This window comes from Nothobranchius furzeri, chromosome 10 (genome assembly GCF_043380555.1).
Source record: "Nothobranchius furzeri strain GRZ-AD chromosome 10, NfurGRZ-RIMD1, whole genome shotgun sequence".
Taxonomy (NCBI): domain Eukaryota; kingdom Metazoa; phylum Chordata; class Actinopteri; order Cyprinodontiformes; family Nothobranchiidae; genus Nothobranchius; species Nothobranchius furzeri.
Window position 1 is genome coordinate 27,979,701 of NC_091750.1, and position 24,563 is coordinate 28,004,263.

At 44.0% G+C, this 24,563-nt stretch overlaps 1 protein-coding gene across 1 annotated transcript in view; it reads right to left on the bottom strand.

Annotated features, from left to right (window-relative positions):
- Nucleotides 1–6,801: 6,801 nt before the first annotated feature.
- The window catches only part of LOC107387192 (cullin-5), a 28,915-nt gene continuing 11,153 nt past the window's right edge, over nucleotides 6,802–24,563 (bottom strand). Inside the window, exons 4-19 of the mRNA XM_015962008.3 lie at nucleotides 22,227–22,403; nucleotides 21,990–22,131; nucleotides 21,654–21,799; nucleotides 16,945–17,025; nucleotides 16,668–16,761; nucleotides 15,243–15,373; nucleotides 15,047–15,154; nucleotides 14,910–14,974; nucleotides 14,691–14,823; nucleotides 11,495–11,626; nucleotides 11,186–11,309; nucleotides 10,930–11,105; nucleotides 10,586–10,747; nucleotides 10,392–10,510; nucleotides 7,889–8,012; nucleotides 6,802–7,791 (exon numbers count right to left, since the gene is read on the bottom strand). Coding sequence (XP_015817494.1) covers nucleotides 7,597–7,791; nucleotides 7,889–8,012; nucleotides 10,392–10,510; nucleotides 10,586–10,747; nucleotides 10,930–11,105; nucleotides 11,186–11,309; nucleotides 11,495–11,626; nucleotides 14,691–14,823; nucleotides 14,910–14,974; nucleotides 15,047–15,154; nucleotides 15,243–15,373; nucleotides 16,668–16,761; nucleotides 16,945–17,025; nucleotides 21,654–21,799; nucleotides 21,990–22,131; nucleotides 22,227–22,403 — 2,109 coding nt within the window. The 3' untranslated portion in view covers nucleotides 6,802–7,596. The remainder of the gene's footprint in view (nucleotides 7,792–7,888; nucleotides 8,013–10,391; nucleotides 10,511–10,585; nucleotides 10,748–10,929; nucleotides 11,106–11,185; nucleotides 11,310–11,494; nucleotides 11,627–14,690; nucleotides 14,824–14,909; nucleotides 14,975–15,046; nucleotides 15,155–15,242; nucleotides 15,374–16,667; nucleotides 16,762–16,944; nucleotides 17,026–21,653; nucleotides 21,800–21,989; nucleotides 22,132–22,226; nucleotides 22,404–24,563) is intronic.

The window sequence follows — 24,563 nt, forward strand, 5'->3', positions numbered from 1 at the left end:
TCCTCTGATTGGCCAACAGCAACGCGACTCTGCCACTGACTGTTTCCTTTGCAATGTTGATATTTTATCTGCACAAATAACACAAGTCTAGAGGAGTTTTGCCATGTAGCGGTGTTGCTAATGCTAACAGTTAGCTTATACTAGGCTGAGACGTTCTCTGCTGTTTCCTGGACGCTAAGCTATCTGAGCTTTTATCCCCACGCACCACTTCACGGAACCTCAGATCCACATCTGGAAACCTCCTGGCTGTTCCTCGAACCAGACTAAAAACCAAAGGGGACAGGGCCTTTCAGTCTATTGCCCCCAGACTTTGGAACAGTCTACCTTCAAATCTCCGTCTCTTGAAATCTGTAGAGGTCTTCAAAAAACATCTTAAAACTCACCTTTTCATCCAGGTTTTCCCCCGCTAAATATTCTAAAAGATGGCTTTGTTCTTGTTCACACCTTGACTTTGTTTTTACTCCTGATTTTGGTTACTATTGTTGTCACTGCTATTGTTTTTATGATGTTTTTATTGGTTTGAGGTATTTGCCCTGATTTTACTCATGTTGTACAGCGCTTTGTGATTTATATCTGTGAAAGGCGCTATATAAATAAACTTTACTTACTTACTTACTTACTAACCCAACAACAGCCTTCCCCGTCAGAGTCAAGATGGTTGAGTCCATGAATGTTTAGTGACAGTGTGATGTCACTCTGTCAGGCATTTGAAATCCTACAGTTTCACCATCTATTTTCTATCAGAAGCTATTGGATGAGATGTGTAGAAGACTATTTTCATGTTCAGCCTGCATGAAAAACTCAGATTGACCTATTATAATAAAAAATAAGATCTAAAAATGTTTTTACAGTGAAGCACACCTTTAAATAATTTGAAAATTAGGCTATTTTGTTTAAATGTTAGCTAGGCTACAGCCGCTATTTTTGTGAGTCAATCTTTTCCCAAATGGCAGAAAACCTGGTAGAAAAGAACAAAACAGACTTACCGTGATTGTGAAACAAATGTAGAAAGAAAGCCTCATCCTTTTAAAAAGAACATTTATTGTGAAAACTCACAAAGGAAGTATTTTATGCCCGTTATCGGTGCTTGACACCAGTGGCCCAGAGGTGGTTGCGCCTGCGCGCGCGCATCGTGGGGGGTGGTTCGTGAATGGATGGGGGTTGCTCAGTGCGCATGTGCCGATTTTACAGGCCTGCTGTGATCCACTCGTTTACAAACAACAGGATGCAATATGCTGTAATTAAGATTTAAAAATGCCTAATTACAGCCTTTCACAGGCTTTATCCCACCTGTGTGTCACATCCAACAGAAAAATAGACGCGTTCCAATATTTTCCGGTGAAGAAATATTTATATTTTTTATCTAGAAAAATTATTAAATGTCAGATTAAGTTCAGCTTCTCGTGCTGTAATTACAGAGTCGGAGTCATCGTGCAAATTAGTATTTCCACTTGGCCTCATTACAATTAAAATGCAGCAGTGCAATAACTGATCAATGCAATTTAATTTTATGTACACAACACAGATGCACCACCAGTCCATACTGGATAATTCTGATGCTTAGACTTTTGAAAAGTAGGAATAGTTAGAACAGCCATTTGCGTAAATTATAGTTTCCCAAAGGTGACTTCATTATTTATTTTCCTGTCCTGTCTGGCTGTGAAGCAAACAGAATTGATGTCTGAATGCTGGTGCCAAGCCTTACAGATTTACTCTCAGGTGGAGCATCAAAGCGTCTGCTTTAAATGTCACGCCTGATACTTAAAACTTTATTGTTATTGTTTTGAATGCTTTTTAATTCCGACCAGACACGGAGACAGAGGTGAAAGAGAAAGGAAAATACTAAAGATGGGGGGGGGGGGGGGGGGGTCCAGAAAAATAAACATTAATGAATGAGAATCTGATTCTAGACCTGCAGAAAGAGACAAGAAAAGAAAAAAAACAATAAAAAATGGGACACAACAACAACACAACAAGGTCCAGTTATCACTGAGTCAACTTGATGAAAAAATATATAATCAACATTGTTTAACTGAACAATCACACGATAATAAATCACAGTGCATTAAGTGCCCACCATAGCCTTAAGACATGTGTTGAACGTGCCCAAGCCCACACTTTTGAGAGCACCATGTGAGCACCTGTGTGTGTACACGCGCTTGTTTATGTAAGGTTTCTCTATAGAGCTCCGGGAGTTGACGTCACTTCTCCCGGCATGCAACAGTTCAAATCGAAACGGCGCCATTTGGCAGGCAGATGCCGGCAGCTGGACTATTTGTTATTGTCAGAAAACTCAATCAAACGGGAAATATGGTAGATTCCTGTTGTGCCCCAGGATGCAGAACAGACGTGGACGACATAAGGAATGAGCCATCTACAGGATTCCCCAAGATACGGAGCGCCGCAAACGTTGGATCATTATAATAAAACACGCTAGTGACCGGGCTAAAATGAAACTGTGGGATCCCGAGAGTAAAGGTTTTCACTTATGCAGCGACCGCTTCATATCAGGTACTTAAACCAACGTTTCCTCAACTGTGTGTGGTATTTATTTTAAATGTTTTATTACGATTCTTAGCGGGCTTCCTAAACTTATTTTGGCGTGGCTTTTTCTGTCTTATTACTCATAGCAACAAGTAAACGTCACGTAAAACGTTGCCTCGTGATTTCTGCGTGCTGCCGTTTACGTGTTTTATGATCACAGCAATTAACCGGCTAAGCTGTATTGAATTTTTAAGCAATGGTTGATCATTTGTCAGATCACACATAAAAAGCACTTTGGATTGCTATTATCTGTCTCACCGAGAATACTTACGTGTAAATCTGTTATTTGTCCATGCATCCATCCATTTTCATCCGCGTATCTGGAATCGGGTTGCGGGGGCAGTAGCGTGACTTCCCTCTCCCCAGCCGCCGGAGCCAGCTCTTCCGGGTAAATCCCAAGGGGTTCCCCGGTCAGGTCCGGTGTTGTGCCGGTAAGAAGCCCGCTCCGACAGCTTCTGGCGTTTTTAAAAAGTATCCCAGGGGCACGGTAAGGGTCGGATATATTTAGTCTATTTAATTTCTGACTATATAAAACGATTTCTTCAGTTTTAAAGTGTGAAGTAAACTCCGACGAAGTAAAATCCAAGCGGATCCCGTTCATGTTCATGGTTACATCCGTGTTTGTTTACCTTTTTTGCATGCCAAAATGGCGTCCACTAACTGAGAGTCACGTGGGATCCGAAGCTCTATAGGAGCGTCCAATAGAGAGTGTGAGGGGCCACAGATCTGCCCCCTAAAGATGTGCAGGAGACGGAGGGAGCTCCAAGTCCCAGAGATCCAGGCGCTGCCCCAGAGCACAAGAAGTCCAGGGAGACTGCGACCAGAAAAGCCCCCACCCCCCTCGAGAGGCACAGAGGATCGCCCCGGGGGGGGCCACAACCAGCAGCCGGCAGAGTCCCGGGAGATATCAGCGGCAAGCCCACAGACCCACCCGCAGCTTCCCACCCCCTAGCCGGCCGAGCCCGGGACCCAGGGACGACCACCCCCGCCGGGGACCCAGTGGAGCCCAGGGACCCAGACCCCACCAGGCAGCCATGGGGATTGGTCAGGCAGACGCCAAAAATCTTAAACTCCCTGACCCGGGAGCCACGACCCAGGCAGACCAAAGCACCACACCCCACACCAGGTGTGGCAGGGAGAGGGGAGACGAAGATCTATATCACCAAAAGAAGTCCCAGGAGAAGGGAGGAGTCAAAGGCCCCACCTGACATATACAGTCATACACAAACACAGTCACACACTCCCTCCCTCATGCTCACACATGCACATACAACCAAAGACTTACAAAGACGCACGCCGGACACCCACTCATGCTCCCCATTCACACCCTATTCACTCTGGTCCCAGTACTGCTGCACATGGGGTACAACCACTCCCGGTTCCAAGAGTTCGACCCTTTCTGCTGGGGTGCTGATGAGCAGGCTCCCCCGCCCAACGCTGAGCACAGCAACCCACCACCCCAGACCCCAACCGGACGGCCGGATCTCCCTCCTAGCCTCCAGCCCCAGGAAGCCAAGCGACAACAGAGGTGTACTAAGACCCCTAGTCTCCCTTCGTCTGCTCCAGTATAGTGTTAGTGAGAGTTGATGAGGTGTATTCCATAGCTGTGGTGAGCGGGCAGTGCGGGCATCATCTGGCCTATGCCAGCGGATGCCACCGCACCACCCCACTTGCACCCACAGCCCTCGGTGTCTAAGTGCAGTTTAAAATTGGAAGTGAGCACCGGCACTCAGGAGGAGGCTGAGAAGCCCCCCTGCAAATGCCGTTGAATGTGCTCACTCCCAAGGCCCCAAGTGTGTGTTTGCGTGGAATGTCGTCGGTGGAAGTGTATAAGGTGCAAATAAAATTAGGGGGCAGGTTGCCACAGGAATGCGGAAATGGGTCCATACCCGCACTCCCTGACTTGTCCACCCCCCATGGTCCTATGTGTATGTTTGTGTGATGATGTGAGGGAGCAGGAGGAGAGAAATATGCAGGGATGGGGAGGAATGGCTGGTTGGGCTTAGCCCTCCAGGGAGCCAGCTCCCCCACTGGCCCCAAGAGGTACCTCTGTTGTCAAAATACCACCCAGAGCATGGAGACCCGAACCCATCCTTCCAGGGCCCAAAGCAGCAGCATCACAAAGCCTCAGTGAGCCCGAGGGCACCAACCCAGCCCCACCCCAGCAGAATATCTACGCCCATCCCTGCATTTGCACAACTTCCGGACTATAAAAGACATAGGACATCAAGGTAAGGTTTGGTCCTCCCCCTCCTGGACTTCCCCCTCCCCTGTGATGGGACAGCAGAGGAGCCAAGGTCTACCCGAGGCCCCTGAACCCGAGTCAGACACTGCTGCATGTTCCTGCCTTCTCCCCGGCAGCATACATGCCAGGACCAGATCCCCAAGGCCCCACCCAGATCCCCCCCACGGGGCCGGCCACCCCCACACCCTGAAGAAGAAGAAGAAAATATCATTTCTATAGCGCCTCTCAAGATAAAAATCACTAGCCCCCACCCAGACCCGCCCAGAGGCAACGCAGCGGCCGGGCAGCAACCCATGGCCACCGCCAAGACCTCCAAGGGGCCCCACTCGCAACCGCCAGTAGTCCATCCCCTGAGGCAACCCAAGTACCTCCAGAGGGGGGCAACGGCCCCCCCAGTCCCAGACACCCCCCAGTGAACCCATCTCCAGGGAATATCCGGATACTCCAAACTCAGACCCTCCACCCCCCCACCCACATTATCCTGCAGGACAACATCAACGGCCCCCCACCCTCGCTATGTGATGGAACCAATCAAAGGAGCCCAGAGAGATTGATTTGAAGTGGAAGCAGAGGCTATATCAAGTGTAATATGACCTAACAAAAGATTTCTATACTGGTTAATGCAGTGTTTCTCTATTTTTCCAATTCAAGAGGATAGCTTTCTTAGCGATGCATATGGCAGTCAGAACCACGTGAACCAAAGATGTTTCAATCTGGACATCGTCCAGGTTTACCAGTAAACAAAGAGAGGGGGAAGTTGGGATATGACATTTCAGAGACTTTGACAGGTCTTCACATACTCTACCCCAAAATTTCTGGACAGGTAGACAGGACCACAGTGCATGAATGTAATTGTCAGGACTGCTGTTTGTGCAGTGTGTACAGGTGTCAGACGACACAAACCCCATCTTGAACATCCGATGACCTGTATAGTGTACTCTGTGTAGAATTTTGTACTGAATTAATTGTAAATTGGGGTGTCTGATCATTTTAAAAGATTTTAAACAAGTTTGGGACCAGAAGTTCTGGTCAAAGCTAACTGATAGATCCACCTCCCATTTTTCAATAGGGATTGCTATTCTATCGTCTATTTTGGACAGTGTCTTATATACTTTAGACAGTAGTTTGGGGGGTTTGAGATTATAGATGGGCGACTTCATTACAAGGCATCAATACAATTGGAAAATTAAAATAGCAATTGCTTGCTCACTATAGGCTACACAAGTGACTGTGGACGTCAGAGAAAAAAAAAGAAAAATACTAACTTTTCATTTAGGCTTAAAATGTATTTGTTTGTGAAATTTAAAGAAATTATCCCATAAGATGTTCTGTACACTAGCAATTTTTGTAACTTGTCTTTTTTATTAAATAAATTAGAAAATAGGATGAAAAGCTGACTGAAAGTACATAAATATTGTTTGTTTTTATCTGTAGATGAAAAGTTCAGAACACAGTTTCTGCACAAATAATGCTATTTTACCTCAGAAAGTCAAAGCTCTGGCGCCACCTACCGTTCAGTAACAACCACTTCACCAAACTAACAGTGCAACATACTATCACACATTTAAAAATAACCAATTTTTTAATTGTCAAAATGTAAATAAACCCTGATTTTAACAACTACCAGAAGAACCCTAAACACTTTTGTAAGACTAGACTCCATATTTACCTTTCTGGTTAACCTTCATAATAAATGTTCTCAACAGCAGTTCAAGAAATTGTTACTAAAATGTTTTTCAAGGACTCTACCAAAGTTCAGTTTTTCCACAGAATGGATGTTGTCCAAAAACTGTCACAGGGGACGGAGAGTGTGGAAGTCAAACTCGACAGGAAGGAATTTAAACTCCTCACACTCGGAGAAGACAGCAGCGTCATTCTGAACAACTTTGCTGAGCTGCCCGAACCATCGTGTTGTTTTTTCTACACCTCGCCGTTCTTGATGCAAATCTACCGTGTGAGGGACTGGAACTCGAGTGAGCAGCCTGAGGTATAATGAAAGACGATGACAGTCATTTCACAATAAGGTGCTGTTTATTTATTCATTCCATTATTCACATCTCTCATAGCTTTGAGTTGTAGTATTTTATTAATACTGACCTCAGCCTCCTCTTACTGGAGACGAGCCGGTTGTGCCAAGCACAAGCTGACCTCTTTGACCCCCAGCCCCACTTCTGTCCCCGGGGATTGCTGCTGTGGGGAGAGGGCTCTGATTGTACCTCAAAGCTTCACGTTGACCCGAGGACAGAGAGTCGGCCTCGGTCCTGCAGACCCCTAGTTGCTTCTCTGGTGTTTTATACATTGTGAATATCCAGATTAGGGGTTTGATCACTTCTCTGGTAATGGTTGTGCCCCAGCACCATTGCGGCCCCGTGATAAACCCAAGCAGCAGAATAGCCTTTGAGGAAAAAGATGATTTCGTTCAAGAGGTTCGGTTTTGATTGGGACTGAAGATTTTCCCCCATCAGCGTGGCTTTAGACTTGTGCGAGTGCTGACCAGGAGTGTAGTAGTAGTAGTAGTAGTGGCGGCCCACGTGAAGCAGCATGGCATCAAACACAGACTAGACTAAAATCAGCTCCAACCACTTGGTGCAGACTCGGCTGCTGCTTTGATAGCAAACTTTTTTTTGTACAGCTTTAAGGCAGGAAGCTTTTTTTAAATACATCTCAGTCTGGAATACGCTTCTCCCTGCGCAAGATGGGATGTTTTCCCTTCTCATTAGAGGACGGGAAGCCTGGAAGTATCCTAGAGTCCATCAGGCTAACTCCAATGAGACCAAAGTCCACACAAGCCATCCTAATGTGCCACGCTATGCCATGTAGATGAAGGTGTTTATGTCCGTCTCATCCCGCTTGATGTACTTGTGATCTATCAGCCACTCGATCTGCTCCTTGATCATCTTCTTCTGTGGTAAAAACATGTTCTTTAGGATTTCCACCAGCTCCGTCTGCAGCTGCGCATTATTGATGCGCTTCCTCATTTTCATAATCTGGATTATGGCCTCCTACATGTTACAAAAGCAGGGTGGGGGGGTGGAGACATAGTGGTTTGTTGACAGTGAGTAATGCAACACTCGGCATGCTGGGAGTTCTTCTTCCTACCTGTGTTCTTAGTATCCTGAGCTGGACAATGCCTTCATTCTCCTCTTCTCTCATTCGCTCTGTGGTGAGCTGCAGCCGACCAATCAGGTTAATCTTCCCCCTTTTCTGAACCTTTGAGTTTTTTCTGTAAAATTAGATGCAAACAGACGAGTGTGTAGCGTAAACGTTATATAAGAGAAAGCCCAAAGGACAGTTATAAGATATGGCTCAGAATGACGAGGTCCTTCTAATGAAGCGGACTGTTGGCTCTAACTCGCCTCTGATTGGCTAGAAGGGCTCTCCTACGATTGGCTCCTTCATGTAGCAGCCGACCATTTTCCCCCTAAGTGCAGTCCGTCAAACCTTCCTAGAACACCTTACATTTCCAATATTTAAATGATGATGATGATAAATGACCCGCACTTGTATGGCGCCTCTCAGAGTAAGGACTCCAAAGCGCTTTATGGGCTCGACACACGGGAGGCGACATCGCCTCTCCTCCATTCATTTTCAATGAGACGTGCGCGACAAAGCGATAATCGCAGGTCTCTCTCCTACTCAGCGAAACGCGAAAAACGTGCGTGTGAAAGTTTGCACTTGTGCACGTGTCGTGCACGGACGACCCAGCGACGCGATCCCAGAAAGTTGAAACATTTTCAACTTTTCATCGCTGTGGCTCGGACGAGGACCAATCAACGGAGGTTTCATTCACTGACCAATGAGCGGACAGGATGCTCCGTACGCCTCCGAGCAAACATGGAGGAGAAGTTGATTATTATTATGTTTTATAGTAAAATCAGAAGTAAGATTTCACATAACTCTAGCAGCACCTTGTGAAACATCATATCTACTGCTTTATTAACTCTGAACCGCTTAAATAACCTTAATTCCCTCCAACCCGACACAGCCAATCAAAACAAAGGAAGTTTAGATTTCGCCATGGAACAGAACGCGTAGACGGCTTTGCCGCTGGCGCGGATCGCCTCCCGTGTGACAGGTAATAAAAGCGACAGCGACAAATTTCGCTGATCGCGGTCATTTGTCGCCTCCCGTGTGTCGAGCCCATTACACTACAGTGTATCATTCATCCATTCACACACTGATGATGAGCTACGATGTAGCCACAGCTGCCCTGGGGCACACTGACAGAGGCGAGGCTGCCGAGCACAGGCGCCACCGGTCCCTCCGTCCACCACCAGCAGGCAGGGTGAGTTAAGTGTCTTGCCCAAGGACACAACAGCAGAATTCTGTCCGGAGCCGGGATCGAACCTGCAACCTTTCAGATAACTGGACAACCCGCTCTACCTGTTGAGCTGCTGCTGCCCTATCGCCTCTGGCATTAGAGGAACTGTTGTTGCATGCCGTCTTGCTGTTAGTTAAGTAAAACGCCAAGACTGACGCATCATTCCCTTCACACGTACATCTCGTGGTGAGACATTTTTAGAGGCAACTGTTTGCTTCTAGTTGAAGTTAACGCCCCATTAGCTGTCACACTGGTGTGTGAAATCAGTTCTCCGCATTTGACCGGCCGCGCTCGGGAACCGACCTGCCCCTTAATGCCGAGTGTCGAGGTGGGAGTCGTCGGGTCTCATCTGTAAAGTCTTTGCTATGACCCGACCGTAGACTTGAACCCACGATCTCCCGGTTGTAGGGCAGGCACTTATAGGCTAATTCACTGTTTGCATTGTTAGCTCGACGTTAGCCTCCAGCCTGCTTCACCTGATATTAGAGTAAGACTAAAAGATGCCGTGGCTTATTGGGGGCACAACAAATAGCCTCTGGGTCGCTCCTGTTTACTGACTTCAGTTCTGGATCTTTTTGCCTGTCGGTGTCTGATTACAGATGCCGTGATGACCCAGCAGGCCTGCGGGCTCATATGAACCGTCACTACACCCCTCTTTTGCTCCTTGGAAGACAGAAAAAATGACAACCTCTGTAGCTGGCTGATAATGAAATCTGGTACAATACACCTTATTTCCAACACGACTGAGGCATTAGAATGTTTTGTGATAATTTCACAGTAAATTTCTTACACATTGCTCCTTTAAAGTAACATTCAGCTGCACGAGTTCTGCTCGATAATATTCGGTCTGGTCCTGCTTTTGTGCATGTTTTACTTTTATTTTGAAAGGCTTCTCCGGTCACTGAACCCACTGTACTAAAAACCTATGTGGCTAAAACAGTTTAGTAAGTTTCACACTGAAGGTTTTTAAGGATCTAACAGAAAAACATCTTTAATAATTGAACAAAATTTAAATCTGGACAACAACCTGTAAGCCTTTCTAAATCACCACACCCTAAAAAAACACAAAAGAGCTGTTAGGTTTTGGGTTTAGGGGGATTATGCATCCTGTAAAATAAAACCAGAGCACTCGTGTGCAGGATCGTATCTGCACAACTTCTTGTACAAAGGTATCAAACACAGAAGCCAAAGAAGACAAAACGGACAGAGTTAGGGCAGAAAATACTAAAAAAGAAGCAAAAAATCCTAAATGATCTTCACATTGACTTTAAGGTTCCTTACATGAGAGAGAAATCCTGGTTGACGTAGAACAACGTTCCTTCTGCAAAGTCTTTGGGCGAAGACACCACCGGGTCGTACAGCAGCACCTGTCTCTTGAGTTTAGGGAATGCAACCAGAGACTGGGAGGACAGAAAAAAGCACATATTTATCTATTTTTAATCACCTGTGGCTCTTTTTTTAACTCTCGTCTTTACCCAAAGGGTGCGTCGCAGCTCGGCGTCGGGCAGCTCCGTGGCTAACTTCAGGTTTTCAAAGCTGATCCGCTCCCTTGGCCGCTGGTTCCAGGCGAACAGAACAGCCAGCTGGAAGGTGGTGACCTCCAGGTCGTACTGCCCCACCTCATTCTTAAAGGTTATCTGGAGAAATCAAGCACATGATTTTCTTGTTCCAACATCGAAACACGGAAAAACAGCATTTCAATGAGCCCAAGCTGGACCATAAAACCTTTTAGGATGGTGACCCGATGCAGGTCAGAACCAAACAATCATAGCTACTGGATTAATTAGTCCTAAGTGAGAAGCTTCCAGGTAGCACTCACAATGCCGTTGGACATGAGGTGATGCCAGTGAAGCTTCCTGCCGCTGTGGTTTTTCTTGTAAAAATCTTCAACCTCAGGTATCAAATCCTCCAGCTCCGTGGGAAGAGAGACAAAGACCTTCTCACTGCTCCTGGACCACGCTCCAGCATTCAGGATCTTTATGTTGACGGAGTCCGCTGCAGAGCAACCAGAACCCGGGTCAGCATGGACACATCCCGCCTGTTCCAGAGCAGGACGTAGATGGACCCGACATTACCTGGTAGAGCCAGCTTGTTGTGTTTGTGCATCTCTTTAAAGGACTGGTTGAGGTCCTCCGACACCTTGATGTCTTGAAACATTCGGGCCAATTTGTTCACGTAGTCAGCCGGCATGCCTACTTCCTGTACGGAGACATTAAAACAATGTTTTCTGCAGAATTAAAGATCGGCTTCTAAGAAATGTTTCTACAGATCAAACAATCAGGATGATGACACGAGGACTATAGAGGAGGTGATATTTTAATGCACATCCCGGTTTGTTTATCAGAGTGAAATAAAAACACGACAGGCTTCCCACACATGCGTACCCTGAGCCACTCCACCATGTTCTCCTCGATCTCGCTGTCTGCTGAGATGTCCAGGATGAGGCGGCGGGTCAGGTGGGCTTTGTGGTATCGCATGAACACGTCTTTGTTCTGGACGTACTTCAGCACTAAAAGCTAGACAAAGTCAAACGGTTGATTAGATTGAGTCTGTGTGTCGCTCATTCGTTCATTTTCAACTTAAAACCAAAACTAAAATAAAGGAAAAAGGAAAAAAACGACAGTCTTTTTCTAAATCTGATCTTGTTGTCCACATTTTCTGTTTTAGTCTCGGATCAAAAACAGAAAATGGAAAAGTGCACCGAAGGACAGTTTCACATGGACCGGTACCAATATGGCTCAACTCAGACCTAGTCCACACGTAGCCGGGGTTTTTAAAAAACAAATATCCGCCCCTCCAAAAACTTGCATCCACACCACCTCGTTTAAAAACAAACTCTGTCCACACGTACCCGGATAAATACGTTGTTAAGGACATGCCAGACCTGTAGGGGGCAGTACTTCCCCCGTTCTTAACCTCGTCCTTCGTCTGTGGTCTTCCGCAAGGAGCAGTAATTCCGCTTTCAAAAACAAACAAGCAGAAAGCGCTTGGACAATTGATAAAGCGAGCGCAGCTCTGAGGGCATCCATGATGTCGGCTAGTGTAAACACAGGTCGCACACGTGATGTCAGCATTTTTTGTCGCGGAAAAAGACGTTGCGAACCTTAAAACTCCGGTTTTGTCCGTCCACACGCAGACACCCAAAACGGAGAAAACGCAGATCTTCACTTTGGCCGGAGTTTTTTAAAAGATCCGTTTTCTTGTGAAAAAACTCCGTTTTCGTGTGGACGACAGGCCAAAACGTAGGAAAATATCTACGTTTTGGCAGATCCCCGGCTACGTGTGGACAGGGCCTGATTTTCAGTATATGAAATTTCAATTTTAGGAGGAAAAATGAAAAGAAAAAGAAATGTTTGGATTTTGATGACAGACTAATATGATTATACACGCTTTTATGGACTGATTTAATGAAAGAGTAAGTGCTGAAAGCAGACGTTGTTTTGTTGTCTAAAACCGAAAACCAGACGACCTATTAAAACACTTTTGTTCTGATCTCATCACCAAAGTTATTTTTGTCTCAACATCTGGAAACGAACACTGAGCCGTCTACTTATGTTCACAGAAGTGATGAGGCTCTTGTTAAAGGCCAAGTTCACTGAGAAACATCTTTTTAATTTGTTATTTTTTAAATACGATCGGTCACTCTGGGTTTAACATGCAGGCTGAATGTGAAAATAGTCTTCTACCCTATTTTCTGCATGAGCTTCTGATAGAAAACAGATCCTGAAATGCGTGGGTTATAAAAGTCAGCGACATTAGCGTGTTATAATGTCAAATTGGCATTCATGGACCCACCCATCTTGACAGATGGGAAAGGCTCTTGTTGGTTCAGCGTCCAGGAAACCGTAGAGAACGTCTCAGCTAGAAGATGCTAACCGTTAGCATTAGCAACTCCACCACACAGCAGAGCTCCTTCAGGTTTGTGTTATTTGTGGAGATAATACATCAACGTTGCAGAGAAAACTGAGTCCGTAGCAAAGTCACATTGCTGTTATCCAATCAGAGGAGAGGTGTCCAAATACCAGGAAATACGACTCCAAATCCCACCGTCACCTGCTCTGCTCCCCTCCCCCTTTTTGCTAACGTCTACTTCCTGAGGCAGGAGCGCCAGAGCTTTATTCCAACAGAGATGGGCTCACAAGGCATTAGCTCATACTAGAGACCACCGCAGATGTGTTGAAAAAACAAGTGAACTTGGTCTTTAAAGAAATGTTCTTGGCTTGTTAAAATAATCAGGTGAGAAATAGAAATATGACTTTTTTTGTTTTCACCCACAAAGTGAACAATAAAGTAACAACGCTCATCTTTCATTTTTTCACCAACATATTTTCACTTATAATTAGAGACGTGGCGCAGTCGACCGGATCCGTGCGGACTGCTTGGTGCACGCTCTTGACGCAGGAGCACGCGGTCTGACGGGCATAACTGTATCAACACAACACCTGAGCTCGTAAAGATGACCCGTTAAATAAGAACATCAAGCCTGTTCTTCAATTTCATATTTTTGAACCAAGACAAAATTTCAAAATATGGGAAAGCAGATTCATTTTTCAACTTTAAATGCTATCAATTTACTTACTTCTAATTAGGGATGTAAGAAAATATCGATATGGCAATATAGCGTGATATTTTTTCTAGCAATATTATATCGATATTCAAAAGCCGTGTATCGGAAATATCGATATGTCAATATATCGTGATTTTTTTCTAGCAATATTATATCGATATTCAAAAGCCGTGTATCGGAAATATCGATATGACAATATATCGTCATATTTTTTCCTGCAATTATTACATCGATATTCAAAAGCCGTGTATCTAATTCTTGAAAGAATTTACATGCAAACTTTTGTGTATTTTCTTTTCGTTTTGTGCAATTCAATCGCCACCCGCTAGTTGGCAGCAGTGTGCAACGGGTTTTGTTTCCACCACTGAAATGTAAATCCCTCCATCATGGTTCAGATACCTCATGTTAAACATGTTACGTATCAGTTTGGACTGTTTATTGAACATTCTTACAATAAATTCAGTAAAAAAAATTGCTTGTAACGTCTGAATGAATGTATCGCAATATATCGTGATATATCGTATCGTCTCCCCTGTATCGTGATATGTATCGTATCGCCAGAATTTCAAAAATACACATCCCTGCTTCTAATGCCGTCCTAATATTTATTTTTCCGCACAAAAACATGCTGCATCTCTGGTAAACCGGTGAGTTAATAAGCGACAAGGCAGCAAATATTTAATGGGTAACTTTGAAATTCCTTCAGAGACGCCTAAAGACATTTTGATCAATTTGACTTCTCGTTAGAAAATGATAAATATCCAAGAATATTTGCTAGAAGATTGTAGTTCTTGGTACTGCAGCTCACACTTATTAATTTTAGCTAAACTGTATTTTTATTCAAGCTGCAAAAGAAACAGCAGCGCAGAAGTCTGGAGACACGAATGTTCCTCTTTTTCACAACTAACCAGACCCTGAAAACATAAAAAACAAATAGTTTTCAGGACACTGCAGGAGCCCCGGGGATGGGAACGATTAGTGCCCAAAACATGCAAACAGGTCCTAAAACGTACCACTTCCTTGAGCTTAGCTTCAATCTCCTCAGAGGTGAGCTTCTTACTCAGCGGAGTCTTCCTCAGAAGCATGTCGCAGTAGTTGGCCAGCAGCTCTGGACACTTCGACTCCGGCTGAGTTTTCATTCCTACCCTGTAAAAAAAACCAAAGTGTGCAAACATGAACACGCAGACGTCGATCATTTACGACTAAAACTACATCTAAAGGTGATTTCTTACGCTTTCTGCTTCATCGGAAGCTCTAGTTTAAATATTGTGGCATCGTTCACGACAGCTTTATACGCCTGTGAAAAGAATCAGCGTCGGTCAGCAAGTTTTACACGGTGAGGAGATGAAAATGACTAAATCTAACTGACTTTGTCTCTAGCTGTCAGGAAGCGAGGGTCGTCCTGAAAGGCCTCTTTGACCAGTCGACTGAAGCGGTTAAACAAGGTCAGCAGCTGCTCCACGTATTTCTCTGAATCCTGCAACAGAGACCAGATAAATAATCCTTCTGACCAGTCCGGCGAACAAAGACAGCGGGAACAGCTTAAACGTGAGTGAGATTCTCACCGAGGTGATGGTCTCCGCTGAAGCCACCATGTCAGCCAGGCCGGCGCTCATTATGTGATCCTCCAGATCCTTCAGCATGGGCTCGATGCCACTGGGAACTTTGTCCATCAGGGAGAACATCAGGTGCAGCTCTGTGATGAGTGGACAGAAGGATGAATGATATCAACATGACTGGATTATCCGTTTACACCTGGAGCTTGAGTGGCTCTGTGGTCGATAGAAGATGTTATAGTCTACGGTTTAGTTAACCGGTCGCTCCGTGTTTCAGACGCGTCGCCAACGATACGCGTGAGCTCGATTTCTGACGTACCTTGCTTCCAGAATGCATCAAGGTCCGCTGGCTAAACAGGAAATCAAAAACAGCACCGGTTTGAAGCATCCGGTAAATTTCACAATAAGACAAATGCAGATTTACGATTCCACAAAGAGTCAATTTTGCTTTCTGCATCTTTTGAGAGCAGTGTGGTGTTTTTCAGCGTGAACAATGAGCAAGTGGAGAATCACGTATTTATGACATCACACGTATTTATGACATCACATGTATTTATGACATCACGCGTATTTATGACATCACACATATTTGTGACATCACACGTATTTATGACACCACACGTATTTATGACATCATGCGTATTTATGACATCACACATATTTATGACATCACATGTATTTATACCATCAAATGTATTTATGACATCACACATATTTATGACATCACACGTATTTATGACATCACACGTATTTACGACATCACACGTATTTATGACATCACACTCTCTTTTCACGAGGAAAGGACCAAAAATTCAGCTATCAAAGTGGATGGTGGGTTTTAACGCAAACAGCGTGAATTCTCCTGTTTTTGTTGTCCGTCTGCGTGGACCACGGCACCGACACTCTGCATCTGGGGACTGATGCGTTTCTGAGCACGCCATACAACCGCGTTGCTGCCGTAATGCGCTGCACACACACCTTAAACATTTTAAAAAAGCTAGTGCAGCTGAAATAAAACACATTAATGCAATAAACATTTACAATTAATGTTACTTTTGTTTTGAGCTACAGAAGTGGCAAAAGAAAAATATTGGTTGTTTTCAAATCCATTCGAGCCCATTTGACAACTAGAACCGAGTCAGACTCTAACGGAGGGCTAATGCAGGGCAAACGCCCAGCAGAGGTCCCAACTTCACATCTCAGTTAAGTAAACAGCTTTAGATGACTTATCATACTTGAATCACTAAATGTTGCATGAACTCGTTTAAACTGGGCTTTATTTGGACTTTTACCACCAGGTGGCGCATTCTCATCCTCAACCGCTCTCACAGCACAGAAAAGGTAGAGTAACACATTAACGCTCCACAAGCACACAAAAGGGGTTTTGGTCAGGTCTATTTCCTGGTGTTATAGGACGATTCCAGCCATACTCACTCTCTGTCTCGTTTCGTTTGATCATGCCTGGACACTCGGCTAAGATGGTCTCCTTGAACGATGTCACTAAAGCGTTGACGCAACACTCCATCAACTGGTGACAGAAAAGAAATTCATGAGAAAAACTGTTAAGTGGTAAATGCTTCTAAGGAAACAAAAGTTTCAGTACATTTGGAAATGATTTCAATCTCTTGATGTTAAAATGAATGTTTAACTTAACTATTTGGCCAAACTGCCGTGTAAAAACAGCCAAAAAGCAAACAGAAATAAAACTCACCGCTTGTACAGAGTTACAGTCGCGCCTGGTCTCCAGATATCGTAGAGCTCGTTTCTCTTCTTCTCTCAGCTTTGAATCCGCCTGCAGAGAAAACACATTAATGACACAACTTACACCCACAAATGTAGAGGGATTAATGATTTAATTGAAAAAAAAAACAACATTTTCTTGTGGCCTAGGCCGAGGGTCGGCAACCCACGGCTCTAGAGCCACATGCGGCTCTTTAGCGCTCTCTAGTGGCTCCCTGGAGCTTTTTCAAAAATGTTTGAAAATGGAAAAAGATGGCGGAAGGAAATACATTTTTTGTTTTAATATAGTTTCTGTAGGAGGACAAACATGACACAAACATTCTTGACGTTTTTCAGTGCTGTAAAAATGTGTAGAAAAATATTTAATTTCAACATTTCTGTCAACGAAGATTTGCGTCATAGCCTGCGACACACGTTTCTATCAGCCGGGCGGGATGCCAGGCAGGCGGCTGTGTGATGGGCCATGGATCCCAAAGGGAAAAAGAGAAAAATAACTGAGGAGAACAGAGGATTCAACGTTTCTTGGACCGAATCATTTGCATTCATTGCCAACGCGGAAGGATTGCCTGAATGTTTGCTCTGTAACGAGAAGTTGTCAAATAACAAAAAGAGTAATGTGGAAAGACAATTCCAGGGATGGCATGCTACATTTGCAGCCGAGTATCCAGTTGGGAGTGAGAGAAAAAGTGTGATTGCATTACTTCTGGAGAAATTACAGGAGCGCAAAAATAGATTTAAGAAGTGGATTGCATCTCCAAACTCCACTACTGCAACCCGGGAGATAATAAAGCGTGGGAAACCGTTCACAGACGGCGACTGCATGAAGGAGTGGTTTTTATAAATGCAGGCTGCGTTTTATTGCACTGTTTGTTGCCCCGATGAGGGGCACGTTATGCACGTTCCATTTTGTTGTTTTTTCGAATCCTAAAAATAAAAATGACATCAAACATCGGATTTCTTTATTGCATTTCTTTAATTTCATCAAAGCAATGAAACATGATTCATTAATATTGTAATGAAGTTAAACTTGAGGCGGCATCGTACAACAGAGTAGTCACGTGGTGCGTCATGCTCTACAGCAGTGGTTCCTAACCTGGGGGTCCCGACCCCCACAAGGGGGCGCCAAAGCCTCTCAGTGGGTCGCCAGGACCTCTCCACTTTAAGGGATTAAAACATCATTTATTACTTGTTTATAGCCTACATTTTGCTCACATTTTTTTCATGAGTGAAACGTTTACTGATATTAAGACAGGAAATAATTAGTACAGAAAAAGTAACACACTTTTAAGAACATTTTGCTCAGCTCACCGTTTTATTTTCAAGTGTCAAAAGTTCATTAAAGATAGGACTGGTTGATTAATCACAGCCTTTACAGTAAATAATCTAGTATAAACAGTAATATACACATTTAAGTACATTTTGCTCAGTGTATTTTTATGTGTCAAACGTTTATTGAAAGGAATGATTGATTTATCGGTGTTTACAAGAAACAATGTGTTCAGAAAAGTAATACAAACTGTCAAGCACATTATGCTCTGTTTGGTTTTGTTAATGACTTTGTTCTGTACTGGAGCCTACTATTACGGTTATCTATTGAATCAAAGCATATTAAAATGTGCTTGAACAATTTTATCATTTCTTAATCATGTTTGTACTGGAAGAGAGAATGGGGGAGGGGGTCGTCAAAAATTTTACTGGTAAAAAAACAGGGTCCCTTGGGAAAAAGGTTGGGAACCAGTGCTCTACAGGACGCGCTACAGGGAGTATAAACATTTAATCATGAAGGCTCATGATGTATTTGTAGCCAACTTAGTCTTTTTGATAGCAGGCTAATATAGATACATACAGCATGTGTTACCTTCATCATAAGGCTTATATAAGGCTTTTAATTTTTTGCGGCTCCAGGCATTTTTGTTTTTTTGGTCCAGTATGGCTCTTTCAACATTTTGGGTTGCCGACCCCTGGCCTAGGCACATGTTAAAATAATGTTGGTGGTGCAACGTTGTGCCGGTTCTTTTATGAGCACCACAGACTTTTCAAGGAACTTTTAGACTTTTTTACTCTCAAAACATTTTCCAGTAGCTCTCCATTATCTTAGGTGTGTTCTTGCTGTGTCTTTCTAAATCCATGCTTTTGTTCTTTTTAAACACAGAAACAGTTTTGTTTACCTGTTTTGTAGCTACAGTTTCGCCGACGTCGGCGAAACTGAAGCTACAAAACAGGTAAACAAAACTGTTTCTGTGTTTAAAAAGAACAAAAGCATGGAGCTCTCCATTATTTTTCAGGTGTTTGAATTTTTTACTGTTTTTGTTTTTAATTGTTTCCTTCTCAGAAGTAGCGTTGCTTAGACTGCTGGAGGACACGTGGACCACTTTCCACACTCTGCTACTGTCTTCTACCACTACTCTCTAACTGCAGTACTTCCTGTTATTTCAGCGGTTAACCCTTTGGGCGCCAGAGTTTTTTCAAGAAACTTCAATTTTGACATGACCGTCTGAAAAGGGTGTAGCTTGGAAAAGGTTGGAGATAAAGGAAAAGTGTAGGACTCAAAGTTTGTGTTGGGAGCAAGTTTGCATATTATGATGTCATCAGGCTGCCATATTGGAATGCATCGTTTGTACAGATGTTCCATCTTATTTTTACATATGATTTAGAAATTTCCATTATATTTAGAATTTTTTATTTTTATATAAATATATAAAGCTCCTTTTTAATTTTAATTTAATGTTAGAATTGTATGTTTATGATGAAGTGACACACTATGACTTCCATATATAACGCATCTGCATCTGCTGCTTTTTACAGCTTTTCTTCACATTGCCGCTACATCTGTCGCATTAGCCGTGTGTTTTCCATCATTTCTACATTCATCATGTCCCAAAGATGATGACACCAACATCAAACCCAATGTTAGGAGCTTGTAAGTGCAGCACCAGCTGGCTGACCCCTTCTTTCCACCGGAGCCGTCAGCAGCACGTTACTGCAGCAGCACGTCATAGCTGCTGATAGGTACCGCTGTGGTCAACAGAACCTTTTCCACTGGAGCCGTCAGCAGCGCGAGTCGGCCGCGTCTCAGGAGCAGCGTGTCGCGGCCCTTACGCGCCGGTTCTATTTTCTACGCGCGACGCCTCTGAAACGGGTCAAGTTCAACATTTTTGGGGAAGGAAAGACAGGAAATCGGATGCGGAAATGGAGCAAAGCTTCCCGAGATTTTCAGAATAAAGAAACGTACTGCCTTCCGGTTGCTTTACTTACTGTACATGTTGTGGCTGTCAAACTTCCATAATGTTCCTTTAACGTCAGAAATGGTGCTTGTTGACACTTAGAGAGAAAACTTATTTTTTCTCTCTAAGTGTTTTTCTCCCCAGAAGAAGCTACAACGATGTTCTGCTGAGCTGTGGAGGCCTCATAGAGGGGACCATCGGCTAGCACGCTGCTGCTAGCCACTTAAACATTCTCCCTCTCCTGATAACAACATTTTACTTTCTATAACAAGGAATGTGCTACTACTAGTTTACCTGCTGAATTAATATACAGATGAACTCAGCTAAATGTTTCTGTTACCAAATACAATCTCTACTAAGAAATCTCAATGTAGCAACCATAGAAACACTACTTGGTATATACACTGTGTCTGAGTTTTCCTCTCCACTGTCTCTACATGCCTGGAAAAACTCTGACACTAATCAGTGACTTGATGCAATCTGCTGGGTTCCTTTTATAGGAAACTTTTAACTACAGTAATCCCTCGCTACTTCGCGGTTCGTTCATCGCGGATTCGCTGCTTCGCGGATTTTTTCTTTGGAGCATTTTTCAGGGGGAATTCGCAGATTCGCGGTATTTTTCACTGATTCGCGGTATTTTTCTATGCGAAATATCAAGAAATTCTTGTTTTTTTCATCAATTTCATCATAAAATGCACTTTTTGTAATAAAACTAAAAAAACCAAGTAAAAAAAATTTTTTTCTTGAGTTTTACCCACAAAAAGAGAATGTGATCATACGATAATTCAATAGGGCGCGTGCTTTCACAGACGCGGAAGTGATAGCGTCGGTGAAACGCCGGCTGATCTAGGAAACCCCCGAGCGTTCGAGCGTCAGCGAAGTGACACGGAAATGCCGGGCTTTCCAGAAGTAAGTAAGATAAATTCCTATGAGCTGATTGGATGGATCGATAGGTTGGAAACTCTGATCATGAATCTGAAGAAACGATGACTGAGTGGTGAGCTGGAAAGGCGACTTCCGTTTATAGCCGCGGTTTGTGATGTAGGTGCGACGTGGAGGGAATCCCCGCGAGGGGCATGCTGGGAGTCCCTACTTGGCGGATTTTCACCTATCGCGGCCAGGTCTGGAACGCATCTACCGCGATAAACGAGGGATTACTGTAATTGGCATAATGAACTGAACTCATCTGAATGTGCCTTGGGGCTAGTCTTGTCCTGATTTGGCACTATATAATATATATTATGCGACCCATTTAGTCGTATTGGTTTACGTCGGCATGTCGGGTAACAGATCTCGATAAATGCTCCTGCTGATGTGGGGAAACGAGCATGGTTCTTCTGACTCAGAGAGGAGGACAGAAGAGGTCACAGCGGCAGGTTCTGTAGTTCATCCCACCTCACATGTCTACGTCGTGTTAAATAACAAAAGAAAACAGCAGCAGGAGACGTTAACTCACATATTTCATGTAGTTCTGGACCCCGTTCTGCTGGAGGTATGACGGCGCCTGGGTTCTGTAGAACCTCTCTGTGGAATCCATGTAAGCTTTCTCAAAGTTGTCCCTGTAGATCTGCAGCTTGTCGTCGGGGTTGGAGCACAAGTTCACTGCACGCAGAACAAGGATGTTTTAAAGTGTTTGTGCCAAAAAGAGTTTGACTCATCACCCAGGAGCCAGCAGCAACATGGATCTGGAGGGAGAGCTGGCTCGTGAAAATGACTTTATGGATAATTTAGCTTTCTTCCAGTCTGACAAAACCACACTTATTTTGTTTAATTGCGTGACTCTGGTCCTCACCGTAAGACTCTCTAACACCGATTACCAGCTGTGAGTCAAAGGCCTCTCCGAGCCTCTCGGCATGGACCAGCTTCATGGCGCTGTCCTGAAGCCTGTTTTTGATGTTGGAGAAGATGGACTCATTCCACGTGTCCAGCATGAGCTGCGGTCACCGAAACAACAAGAAGAAATGTGTAAAAAATATTCACAAGTGCATGATAACACTTTACAAAAAGGCAACACTCGGAGACTCCTCACTTTGCGGACAATGCTGTCCTCAACGTTGGACTTCTTGTTGCATCCTTGCTTTCCCATCAAAGTGATCTCCAGCTGGCAGAAGGGTTTGGGCAGGATGTCACACTGCGTAAAAAACTTCCTCCACTCCACGATGTAGGCTTTTAGCAGCGCCGTGTCATCCTGGTGACTCAGCACCCGCTGAGGAAAACGTGACAAAGCAAACCGCACACACACAGGATTAATCTTAACTCTGCGGAACATCTACTTATGTTATAAAAACATTGTGATTGTTTAATAATATCAACAATCACAGCAGGACACAGATTAAATCTTAAAATGAAACTTCAGTATTCTGAGTATGAGCAACATAAACATCAAGGATTTTGTAGAAGAGCCGATGTCTCTGAAGGCACATCCTTTGGTCTTTACTCTAAACTCCTAAAGAGCAAGTCACCCCCTACCAGATCCTTACTCAACTCCCGCTTCCTGTTTGAAAAATGCAACAAATGCTGTTGCCTAGCAGACCGAGAGGGCGGAGCCGCTAACAAATACACGCACACAGGCTCTCAACGGCATTGTGACATCATATGGTACCAGCTAGCGTTCTAGGGTACCTCTTAGCCAATAGCGATGGCAGATTTAAATTCAAATGCAGTGCAGAGTTTTTACCTGACAACGGCACAACACTGACAGTTTTAGGTACAAAATAAAAATGTTAGCTAAGATGCACTAAAGTGCAAAACTATTGACTGCACGTGTCTGCAGCACGATTAGACACGCATGTATATAGTTTATCAGAAAAAAAAGTTGATTTGGAGTAGGGTTGTCACGGTAACCGGTATAGCGGTAAACCCCGGTAAAAAAGTTGACAATAAAAATAACCGTCCTGTTTTTTAAAGACTAAATTATCTCGGTGGGTTTACCGTGGTCGCGGTTTAGGCGCGGTGACCCTTACCAGCCACCGTCGCTTCTGCTGAAGTTCCCGCGCACACGCACTTTTTAGTTTGCAACCAAACCTTTGAAGCTGAAATAATGGCCGAAGGAGCAGACGGCAGCGCCCAGGACATCCATCAGCCCTCAAAGAAGACTAAATCGGAAGTATGGGCATATTTTGGATTTCTGAAAAATGCTGAGGGACAGTTAATAGAAGACGGCTATCCCGTTTGCAGAACGTGCAGGAAACAAGTGTCTGCAAAAGGCAGCAACACTTCGAATCTGATGGCACATCTGCGTGACCATCACCCACGTCTCCACAGCCAGTGCAAGGTAAGTTAACATTAGCAATTTAGCTTAAATGCATGACGTGAGGACTTTTGGTTGAGGGAGAATACAACGAGTCACTATATACTGCAGCCGCAGCGCCCTCTGCCAGCATTTAAACCGTGTCACGGACACCTCCATATCAAAATGATGTTATGCATTATGGCTCCCATGGCGCAGATGAGTTGGTCGCCACTGCTCACCCGATTATTATGAATTTAATAATGGTTACTGCTTGATGACATTTTCCCTAATCTGCAATGATATGATATTTCATATTAACTTGAAGGACCCAAACCGAGGACGATAATATTTTCCTGATATAGTTTTTTTTAGTTGTCTGAAACTGTAACACATTTCTGGCACTATAATTAGTACATTTAATACCCTCGAAGTGATCAACAACGCATAGTTATAATGAAATATTGGAAATGATGGGAAATATGCCTTGAACTTCCTTTAAAATGCCCTGTGAGATCATACATTTTTTGCCAATCCTTTTCTTTGGAGTTAGCAAAAAAAGGTATAGGCAAACACATCGTATGTACAGTGGGGCAAAAAAGTATTTAGTCAGCCACCGATTGTTAAGTTCTCCCACTTAAAATGATGACAGAGGTCAGTAATTTACATCATAGGTACACTTCAACTGTGAGAGACAGAATGTGAAAAAAAATCCATGAATTCACATGGCAGGATTTTTAAAGAATTTATTTGTAAATCAGGGTGGAAAATAAGTATTTGGTCAATAACAAAAATCAACTAAATACTTTGTAATATAACCTTTGTTGGCAATAACAGAGGTCAAACGATTACTATAGGTCTTTACCAGGTTTGCACACACAGTAGCTGGTATTTTGGCCCATTCCTCCATGCAGATCTTCTCGAGAGCAGTGATGTTTTGGGGCTGTCGCCGAGCAACACGGACTTTCAACTCCCTCCACAGATTTTCTATGGGGTTGAGGTCTGGAGACTGGCTAGGCCACTCCAGGACTTTCAAATGCTTCTTACGGAGCCACTCCTTTGTTGCCCGGGCGGTGTGTTTGGGATCATTGTCGTGTTGGAAGACCCAGCCACGTTTCATCTTCAAAGATCTCACTG